Raw genomic sequence first — 11,691 nt, 5'->3', positions numbered from 1 at the left:
AAAGCTATTGTTAGAGGCATAATAAAACTAAAATATCACATGTGAGAAGTACTTTGCATCAATCAAATGGGACAAATGACAGTATGACTAAACAGAAGAGTTTATTAAAGGCTAATGAGTTCAGCTGAATAAGCAAGCAACATAGTGTTTGTTTGGACAGTTGGAGCATTCAGAAGGCACTACTTTTACTGGCTGGTATATATGATCAATAAGGCGTGGCTGTATTTTGGCTGTTCTCCATTGGAGAAACCTATTAAGGCATCTGTCTAATACTACATTTCCTTTTTTTTTTTTGTGCTTGAATATATCACAAAAAGGCAAACTTTCTAGCATGTCCTTGGGAACACCTGCTTGAAACAATATGCCACCTTTAACCCAGTGTAGCACTAAGTGTAGTAAACTTCGTAGCAGTTTCTCTAGCCTTACGTAGCTGTAAGGCTGTAGGTCTTAACATAAAGGCACTTATCTAAACAAGTTTATACTAGTTTTTACTGTCCTCCCTGAAGGAAGCTGGACAATGACAGGTATGATCAGGTGGTTCAACAGTGTGTTACTGGTTAGCTTATTTGTTGCCCGGTGACCAATGAAATTCCTCTTAATTCAATCGGAATTCAAATATCTTGCACAGAGAAATGAATTAGCAAATAACCTTGTGTATGAATAGAATAAGGCATCATATCCCAGCCTTCCAAGGAGGACTGTAATCATTCTTAAAATAAGACCATCCAAAAAAAGATAATTTCAATGAGAAAAATCTAAATTTTGGCATCTGAAAAGATGTGTATGTATTGGAAAGGGGCATCTCTTCAATTATATGCAGGGTTACTAATACTATGTTAGCTAACACAGAACAGCATATCCTCAAAGGCACTTCTTTTAGGCTGGCACACAAAATCAATGGCTATTAATAAAACATAAAAAAGTCAATATCAATTGAGGAGAGTTTACAACAACATTCTTCACGTTATGTCCTGAGGTTGATGTATGTATGTACATGTAAGCGTGTGCGTGCTCGTGTGTGTGTGTGTGTGTGTGTTTTGTCACACATTCTAAGAGGATTCATTTAAACTTTTCAATATGTTTTGGTTGAGATCGAGTTAAATTGTCAACCAGTTTCTTTATGTATGTTTCTGTTTTCTTTGGCAAGTGCAATGGAAGTGTAAAGTTGTCTGGTATGATGTAGTAATGCAGGGTAAAACTCTGGTATTGTGACAATCCTTTACTCAGAACACCCACCCGCACCCACCCACACACACACACCCACACACACACACACCCACACACACACACACACAGGGCAAACCAGGCCAAGGAATGAAGACCCCTGCCAGGAGAAAAACATTGTGAAGCACAGTAGACAGTAATCACGTGACATCTTCCTTGGAAATATTAATTATGTATGTTGCTCCTCTCCTCTTCTTCATCGTTTCCTTCACTCCTCCTCTCGTTGCTGTTTTAGGAGTAATTCCAAACTGTGAATGAAGAAGGGAGGAACTTTTTAGATAAAAGACTTATTAACATCAACAATCCAGATCAAACTGAAATCTCTGTAAAATAATTATAATTACACTTTATAGCAAGGGCCATGAGCAGTGATTAATTGAAAATCAGAGATTGTGTTGAGCATCTGAAATAACACAAACTGCAACGAGAAGCTTGTCCAACCACAGGCTTGATACTCACTAACAATGATGATGATGATGATCACTATGACAGCTATCAGGATGGCCCACATCTGCAAGGGGTAATGGTACAGCAAATTCAGTGCCACACACATTAACTTCTATGACTGACAGAAGTCTGTCATCATTTGTAAAACCTTTTGTTTAACGATATCATTTTTGTTTGTTTCACTTTAGTTCACTATTATAAGTGGTACGTGTACAAAATGTATGTTGTGTAGTCAAATTAAACTAGTAATTGGGTGAAAATGTTGGTAGGATAGGATTGAAGGATTGATAGGATTGTCATTTATCGAGAGTATTCTCTCCTATTGTATTGTATGCTGGTATGGACATTCAAAAATCGCCCATAGGAATAAATAGGGGAAGATTGTTAAAACCTGTGGAAAAATCATTGGTAAGCAACAGGTAGACCTGAGCGAACTATATCTGACCAGATTGGCACAGAAGGCAGACAAGGTTTGCATGGATACAACCCATCCACTGTCAGTGGAGTTCAAGCCGCTCCCATCTGGTCCTAGATATAGATACCCTAACGTCAGAACCAACAGAGGAAAAAACTCATTCATTCCCATGGCAATAACCCAATTAAATTAGATGTGGGGAAGGGTATGACTGGAGGAGGAATATATGTGAAGTACTATGCAGTAGTGTCGTTTATTTATGACATTAGACCTTTTAGGTAGACCTTTAAGTGTAACATACTCCTTTTTACTGTATTCTATTTAGATATTAGATATTTAGATGGATTATGTGTCAATATGCCTCTACTGTACAACAAATTGCCTCTCGGGGACATTCAAAGTTTTCTAAGTCTAAGATTTAAACTACCACTTTGGCACTTTTGCACTTTTCACTTAATGACTTGTGTCCTATTTTATCATTGTATGAAGTGTCTGTCTAACTTTGTGTCGTATTGTCACGCCATTTAAGGAGAGGTTTTTTTCAAGGCCAATATAATTTAGACTACTTCCAGTCTGGAGACTTCTAGTATGGAGTTCATTTTAGATCAGTTAATAATTTGTCTTTCCAGTGGCAAAATTGGTGTGTTTCTTTGGGGACCAAACTGTGTTTAGGCACCTTGCAGTTCTTCCACCAGTACTTTCTTTTCAGCTTAGCAGCACTGGTCTCGAACTGGGAGGCTCCAGCCTGCAGTGCGTCAGCTCGGTCATCCAGTTCAGACAGCTTCTGGTCACGTTCCAGCACTTTGTCCACATTAACACGCATAATATCCACCACCTACTCTCTCACACACACACACACACACACACACGCTTGAGTAACCTCGAACATTGTTACCTAACAAAAAACAACATACATAGGGAGATCACAACTGCACTCACTCACTGTAAAAGGTAAAAAAAAAAAAAAAGGTAATACACACTTCTTAATGACAGAGTTAGAACCAGACCGGCATGCATGTGCGTGTGCACAGACGGTATTGCAAACTACACATAACCCATATGTTCCACTGATCCACAAATCTCACAATTGCCCCTCCTCTCAGTCAGACTGGCAGCTGGTGGAGAGAAGTGTGCAGGCCCATGCAGGTCTTACATAACCATGGTAGCAGTGATTATATAATTCTCTGGCAGCCAATCGGAGGCTTTGTGTGTGACATGGTAAGGGGAGAGTTCTGTTTAGGAGGGGCTAACATGAAGAGGGCCACAAATGAGAAAGAGAACAGTAACGATTAAGAACGAAACCATAGGGGGAATGAGACTTAGCAGCCACTTTTTCCTGATGGCGTCACTGACGTAGTTTTGAATATCAATTTTCTCTGGCATGTGAGCTGACATGTGGAGGAAGAGCACATTGTGGTGACTAATGACACTGCTGCCAGGGGTTATGCAATCTTTGCTCCAGACAGACATTAAAGGAAAAAGGGAGTTAAGGCACTGACGCAACAAGGAGACCGTCGGCTGTCGGTCCAAATTGGGACTGTGAGCGACCGTGAGACCTAGTTTTTGTGGTGTGTCCCACACCATCGCCACACGTCAGCTTTCGTCTGCCTTTTCGTCGGCCGAATAGCCAATCCATCTGATTGGCTGTTCCGCTTGAAAAACGGTAGTGAAGAAAGCAAACAAACAACTGAAGGGCGCACTCAGAAGGGTCTGACCTAATTTCCTTTTAGAATGACATACAGGTGCTGGTCATATAATTAGAATATCATGAAAAAAGTTGATTTATTTCAGTAATTCCATTCAAAAAGTGAAATTTGTATATTATATTCATTCATTACACACAGAGTGATATATTTCAAATGTTCATTTCTTTTAATTGTGATGATTATAACTGACAACTAATAAAAATCCCAAATTCAGTATCTCAGAAAATTAGAATATTACTTAAGGCCAATACAAAAAAGGATTTTCAGAAATGTTGGCCAACTGAAAAGTATGAACATGAAAAGTATGAGCATGTACAGCACTCAATACTTAGTTGGGGCTCCTTTTGCCTGAATTACTGCAGCAATGCGGCGTGGCATGGAGTCGATCAGGCTGTGTCACTGCTCAGGTGTTAGGAGAGCCCAGGTTGCTCTGATAGTGGCCTTCAGCTCTTCTGCATTGTTGGGTCTGGAGCATCGCATCATCCTCTTCACAATACCTCATAGATTTTCTATGGGGTTAAGGTCAGGTGAGTTTGCTGGCCAACTAAGAACAGGGATACCATGGTCCTTAAACCAGGTACTGGTAGCTTTGGCACTGTGTGCAGGTGCCAAGTCCTGTTGGAAAATGAAATCTGCATCTCCATAAAGTTGGTCAGCAGCAGGAAGCATGAAGTGCTCTAAAACTTCCTGGTAGACGGCTGCGTTGACCCTGGACCTCAGAAAACACAGTGGACCAAGACCAGCAGATGACATGGCACCCCAAACCATCACTGACTGTGGAAACTTTACACTGGACTTCAAGCAACGTGGATTTTGTGCCTCTCCTCTCTTCCTCCAGACTCTGGGACCTTGATTTCCAAAGGAAATGCTAAATGTACTTTTATCAGAGAACATAACTTTGGACCACTCAGCAGCAGTCCAGTCCTTTTTGTCTTTAGCCCAGGCGAGATGCTTCTGACGCTGTGTCTTGTTCAGGAGTGGCTTGACATAAGGACTGAAACCCATGTCTTGCATACGTCTGTGCCTGGTGGTTCTTGAAGCACTGACTCCAGCTGCAGTCCACTCTTTGTGAATCTCCCCCACATTTTTGAATGGGTTTTGTTTCACAATCCTCTGCAGGGTGCGGTTATCCCTATTGCTTGTACACTTTTTTCTACCACATCTTTTCCTTCCCTTCGCCTCTCTATTAACATGCTTGGACACAGAGCTATGTGAACAGCCAGCCTCTTTAGCAATGACCACCTTGTGCAAGGTGTCAATGGTCGTCTTTTGGACAGCTGTCCAGTCAGCAGTCTTCCCCATGATTGTGTAGCCTACAGAACTAGACTGAGAGACCATTTAAAGGCCTTTGCAGGTGTTATGAGTTAATTAGCTGATTAGAGTGTGGCACCAGGTGTCTTCAATATTGAACCTTGTCACAATATTTCTGAGATACTGAATTTGGGGTTTTCAGTAGTTGTCAGTTATAATCATCAAAATTAAAAGAAATAAACACTTGAAATATATCAGTCTGTGTGGAATGAATGTATACATTATACAAGTTTCACTTTTTGAATGGAATTACTGAAATAAATCAACTTTTTCATGATATTCTAATTATATGACCAGCACCTGTACAGTAGATTACTGCTGGCATGGAGAGTTATTTCCTGTCACGCAGGCGCAGAACATAGGTGGTAGTTGGCCGTCAGTTTTAGTCTTTGCGGTGTGTTCAAGCACAAATCTTTTGGCCAAGACAAAGGCCACATCCGGCGACATAAGGCAACACCACAGTCGGCCTGCGTCGCCACTACTTCATGGCCATCAGCTTGGTATGTCAGGGCCATACACAGAGCGGCTGAAGATGGAGCGAGAGAAGGCAATAATCAGAGACGTATCATACCTCATCCACCTGGGCCTGGGTCTGCTGCAAGCGCCTGTTGCCTGACGCTGCACCAGAACCTTCTGGACCGGCTGCTGACCTGGTGAAAATGATGAAAATTAAGTGTAGATATTAGCCTTCTGTGAGATTACACAAAAAAAGATTTTGCATAACATGTTACTTAATCTGCACCTAAACTATTAAGACACATATGACTAATAACAGCTGGTGATAAGTGGAAGCAAACTGGTCTATCCCATAGCTATATAATCCCTGAACACAGTCAAACCACTTTGACCGCAATCAGTACGATTGACCAGACAGTTCGTGGCGACCATGCGCGCCATCCACACCGCCAACGACCACGCTGAACACAAGAAGCATGAAACCCGTTTAAGAGTAACATGACGTCATGCACCCAACCCCTCTCAAACAGCAAACATGCCCCTGACTTCTTAATTTCCTGAAGCTTGTTCTGTCATAACAACTTGGGAAGATTGTTTCTAAACAAGGACAAACATATAAACCATGGTAACTGGAACAAGGAAATTATACAGTTTGCTTTAATTATGGGTTTTAGATTTGATATGTATCCTTGTCCCCATTTTCCTTGGTCCCTACACCCCTTTTTACAGTGGTTACCTACTGCCACCATCTGGCATGAGACAGTATTGCTCTGCAATGATCACACTTTTCTTAACAAAGACAATAGCTAACTGAAAGCGATGGGTTGAAGGCTTTTACACCAAACTGTAGGGATTATTCAGGATGTATAATGCCTCAGTAAAAGAGACAAGTGTGGCAATTTACACCACCTGCTTAGACTCTAAAAGAACAGCTGTAGATGGATCACTTGATTCTGATTGGTCAATTACGGCATTCTACGGTCTGTTATTTCTGAATGGCAGCCCGCTGCTATGAATCGAATGAAACGAACCATTGCGAGTTCTGATCATAGACTCTGGAACACCATTTTAAATCAAGAAAATCATTTTTAAAATCACAATTTTGTGTCAAACTATTGATGTCTTTAGTAAGTAGCCGTGCAATAAGCAGGATAATGAAAAGCGAGCGGGACAGACATACAGACATATTGGTTCCAGCGTATATGTTGTTGGACATGAAAGGTTTTTTTTTTTTAACAGAACGCATGCTTGGAGTGATTTGGAAATGGTGTCATTAGGTTGTTTGTCCAGCAGAGCGTGGTCAGCAATTGACTGATACTGAACATACAGTACTGATGTTTATTTAGCTATTTATTTTTATTTTATTTAATCTTTATTTCTGGTTATGTATAATAATTAGAGCCTGACCAATAAAGGATTTTTAAAGCCGATATCGATACAAATATTTAGTGATTTAAAAATCTGATATTCCGATATATATCGGCCGATATAGATTTTTTTTTAAAATAATCCAGAAATGCTTAACAAAACATTAACAGATTTCCCTAACATTAGTTATTTGTAGTTATTTATGAGTCCTCACTAAAATATTATGATAATGCAGTTTAAAAATAAACCCATTTGTTTTATTGTCACAACAGAACATCAAAATATATTAAAGTTCTGATAAATAAAATACAAATATAAATACAAACTTAAGATATGAAACTTAAAGGGTTAAACACGAGTGTTGCCAACAGGGACGTTGTAGAGCGCCATCTGGTGGACAAAATATGCAAAGACGTGGTTGAAAGGGGTTTCATCCGTTTTTATTTTATTTTTTAAATATTCATTTATTATAAATGCCGATACCGATAGTTTGGAAAATGCCTAATATCAGCCCACCGATATATCGGTCAGGCTCTAATAATAATAATGTTATTATCTCTCTCTCTCTCTCTCGGCTGCTGTATCAGTAATCAGTGAATTTTCCCCCCTGTAAAACTGGTATCGGTCTCATAAATCCTATATTTGTTGGGTTCTAAATTAAACCCCTTCAGGATGATTCAAGACCTGCATCACCTTGACAGAGTTTAATTTGCAGTAATGACCTGCTTGCAAAACAATTAGGCTATTGTAAATAGCAAGCAGGCACACCCATGCATACTAAAACACAAACACAAGGTCCACAAAACCTTTTAAAAGATCCCTTCTCATCCCTTGCGGCAAACAAAGCTTTAAATGAAATTGCTTCTTGGTACAAAAATTAAAATATCTGATTTATATTTAATCAAGGAATGAAACAAAAGTGAAAGCTAAAAAAGGGCCAAAGACCCTGATGACGAGCAGTACAAATCCTCACATCATCTTTCTCATTTCTCCTGGTATTACAGAAAGAGGGGCCTTCTTAGTTTCAAGATTACACCATTAAATATGTTTATGAATATGAGGAAGCAGAGTGCAGCAATAATAAAGGATATATTTCCATATATTCAAGCCAATTACTCCATCCACTCTCTCCAAACTCCCAGTAAATGTACATACCCAAGCCTTATGGGCCAGAGCAAGCATACCATCAGCGCTTTGGTTTAGAATCAATATGTTGTGCCCGGGTTAGCTCAGTCGGTAGAGCAGGCCCACATATATAGAGGTTTATTCATTGACGCAGCGGCCGCGGGTTCAACTCTGACCTGCGGCCCTTTGCTGCATGTCATTCCCCCTCTCTCTCTCCCCTTTCATGTCTTCATCTGTCCTCTGGAAATAAAGGCCTAAAAATACCCAAAACAATAATCTTAAAAATAAAAAACACTATATGTTAACAATCCTGACGTACACTGCCACCTACCAGGTCAGGAAACAAACCTATTTGTTCATCATACAACCTGGCTGTTATAGAGCAGAGTGGCTGAGAGAGAGTGTAAACATCACAGATCAGTTAGAAATAAAACATCTGTCAGTATTTCAGAGGCGACTGCAGCTGCGCCCCCTTGTTTAAATATATCAAATGTAAAAGTGAGAGATAGCTCACTTACATTCCAGACAATTTAATAAACTAAACACAAAATGCATTTAAAAAGAAGAAGGATTTAGATTAAAAAAAAAAAACGTATTACGTTTGCTTTTATTTTGTGGAAACGTTTTTTAGTCAAAGGTGAAACAACACAGATATGATGCTATAGTGGGACTTGCCATGCCCGCCCTATTAACTTCAATAGAACTCGCACTGGAACATGACTCCTCCTCCTCCCTCCTAATATTCCTTGATGGAAAATATGGAAACAAGGGAATTTGATTTGGCTTGCGGTGTGGTTATTGTAACATGACCAAAGTTCGATAAACAATAAATGGAAGAAATAAACATCACGGAGTCCTAGTTACACCATTTTAATTAACGTTACCCTCTTATTTATACAATTATTGACTAACGTACTGATAACAAAACGTACGTAAGCCATAAATACATTTCCTGCTGTTAAATTGACATGTTACCACTAATTACTTGTAACGTTACTTTGCTCAAATTGTAGTTATGCCCAATTACAGTTGCACTATTTAAAACCACAACATAACTACGAAATGTTTTCAGCTTGTTTTTAACTGAATGCATACACGTAGGTAGTTCTCTCTCAACCCATTAATAGAGATAGCTAACGTTATATCTATGAGGTCAACAAAACAGAGGAAAGGCTAAACTAGCATAGCGTTAAAGCTCATTGGCGAACACTAATATTCAACTGCGGACGTTATACAAGTCCGTCATCTACAGCAGCATGCTTCCTTTAATTGTCTACTTAATTAACGTTAGCAAATGGACGTTAACAGTTTGTGTTGACCAAAGTTACCAAGCTCTAATGTAACGCTGCGATAGCTAGCTAGCTTTGCTAAATCTCAACCCGTGCTAGCACTTGTTGCGTGCTAGCGAGTTGCAAAGTTTTGGGCGTTGCTTTTTTTCTGTGATCTTGTGTCACCAAAGTACCCGGAGGCCGGTATGTTAGGCAGGTTTGACCGAGTAACATTTGATTTTTAAAAACGTATGGTATAAACGTGATAGACTTACATTGTGAAATGAAATTTCTTTGAACGACAACGGCGCTGTTTCTTGTCTGTAAGCTAAAGCTAAAGTGTCAAGCCGTAACAGTTACTGCCGTGGTTTGCTGCCTTCCCGTGCTATCGGAAATGGGAAAAGTCATGCGTATGCAAACGACCGATGAGTAATGTACTAAATAAAACCAGTAAAGTGAGAATTTTCTTTTTTACTCGTTGTACCAAGATGTGATGGCAATTTATATTATGATAATAAAGTCTATAGAATAACTTTTAGCACAATTAATATACAAAAACTAAATGTTAAGCCTATTTCTGATTGTATTGTTCCTTATTCACCGTGTAATCATGCACAATGTAACTCTGTGCTACTAAATAAAATATCATAAAATAACCGGCTCATGTTATCTGGTACATTTTGTTATTAGATTAGAAAGTATTAAGAGTAAGCTTACGATGAGAACATGAAGGCAGCATTAAAGAGGCAGTAGGCTAGTCTGTCGCCCTCAGTGCATTGCTCCAATTGTCAACGCATAACATTAAATTCTAACATCAAAGGGAGCTTTTACTTGAATATATGGAAATATATAAGATTTGTCATTAAAATAGAAGCGTAACGGTTTAAATATGTCTAGTGTGTTTCTATTAATTCTATTGGTCAACTGTCCAGTAGATATGCGAGCGAGGAAAAAGCGACCATCAAAGCCCGTGATCATCATGTGACATGGGAACCTGATGGGAACCAAAACTTTACATTGTACATTTTTAAAGTTAGGAGCATTCATCGACACGTATTTCATAACTGCAATAGAGGAAAACTTCGTTATTTTAAATAGACCACATGGACAAAAAATATTTCTGTAGATTTAGTTCTTCAAATGTGAAATAGGCTACTTGGAGAAAGAAACACACTGCTGGACCACTGTTCTTGATTGTGTGCATTCCTCCGACTTATAAATAGAAACAACACAGAGGACAATGATATTCTTTGTTTCACAGAACATGAAATAAATGCTACAGGTTGCAGGTCAGGACACGATCTGAGCTATTTTCCTGGCAGTGAGTGAGTTGTTAAAGCCATTAATCAGTGGGTTAGTGCTAATTCCCTGGATTGTTTTAATTAGATGGACTACTAATACCAATATTATAACAATAACAAAACATATAAGACACACAGGTCCACATTGCAGAAGAGATGAATGCACACAGACTTGTTTACAACCATCTGAAAATGTTTAACCCATGATTAATTGTGTACACACTATGTGACAGCATTAGCAAGTGATTACAGTGAACAATTATTAAAATGAGTTATAAGAGTATTGAAGCGGTTCATGGTGGCCCAATCTTACGAAGACCCTTAATGTTACAGTCCTTAAATTACCCAGCCGTATAATTTACTACAAAATGAGACAAAATGAGCCAACATGCTCAACATTAATTTAAATGTTCCTATAAAGCTTCCTGTTGAAAATGTATAGTTTTTACTTAACGTGCACAGAAGCTTTATGGTAGGTCGAATAGATTTTTAAATGTTAGTTATAACATACTACTAAAGTAATTTAATATTGATGTACTTTTTAAAGTCTTAAAACTTTAAACTCTTTTTAAAATTGTACAAGTTGTACAAAATTGAAACAGAGTTTACAAGAAATTCTCAATTAAATGTTCTTACATACTGGACACCTACTTTTTTTTTCTATTTCCAACTCAAAAGTCACAGTTACTGAGCTGTAACAAGTAACAGTATCAAGTACTGAACCTATAACAATAACAACTGGAGGTAACGTATAAAACAATCTTTATCACAGTTTTTAATATTATAACTTAAACAAAAAGAAAATAAGCATGCAAGTTAATCCTTGAAACAAATCATCTTAATTGAATAATTCCTTTGTTCAAAGGTTAATATTAGTACTTTATATTTTACATTGATAGTGTATTGGTAATTGTAATGTTTTTCACTGATATACAATCAACCATAGTTTCCCTTGGTACCAGGATGCTTTTGGGAAAGCCGAGCTTCCCTCGACCCAACAACAACATGTCGTCTTGTGCTCTCCCTCTTGGCTACATCCCAGATCCTTCATCCACTACGGCTTCCCCTCC

The 11,691-nt window shown here is 38.7% G+C and overlaps 1 protein-coding gene across 1 annotated transcript; it reads right to left on the bottom strand.

Moving 5' to 3' along the window:
* Positions 1-76: 76 nt before the first annotated feature.
* On the bottom strand, positions 77-9,704 carry vamp3 (vesicle-associated membrane protein 3 (cellubrevin)). The gene is made up of 5 exons (XM_078248160.1): positions 9,596-9,704; positions 5,675-5,753; positions 2,763-2,921; positions 1,684-1,735; positions 77-1,472 (listed from the first exon to the last, which is right to left on the bottom strand). Coding segments are annotated over exons 1-5 (309 nt in total). The 5' UTR covers positions 9,598-9,704; the 3' UTR covers positions 77-1,455.
* Positions 9,705-11,691: the final 1,987 nt, after the last annotated feature.

Source organism: Sander vitreus, chromosome 4 (genome assembly GCF_031162955.1).
Source record: "Sander vitreus isolate 19-12246 chromosome 4, sanVit1, whole genome shotgun sequence".
In the NCBI taxonomy this organism is placed as follows: Eukaryota; Metazoa; Chordata; class Actinopteri; order Perciformes; family Percidae; genus Sander; species Sander vitreus.
The sequence above is the reverse complement of the archived record's forward strand: the minus strand, read 5'-3'. Positions and strand labels throughout refer to the sequence as shown.

Coding starts and splice junctions, on each gene's coding strand:
- vamp3 (XM_078248160.1), bottom strand. Junction 2,922..5,674: donor CCCAGGCCCAGGTGGATGAG/GTATGATACGTC, acceptor GTGAGAGAGTAG/GTGGTGGATATTATGCGTGT. Junction 1,736..2,762: donor ACTGGTGGAAGAACTGCAAG/GTGCCTAAACAC, acceptor TACCCCTTGCAG/ATGTGGGCCATCCTGATAGC.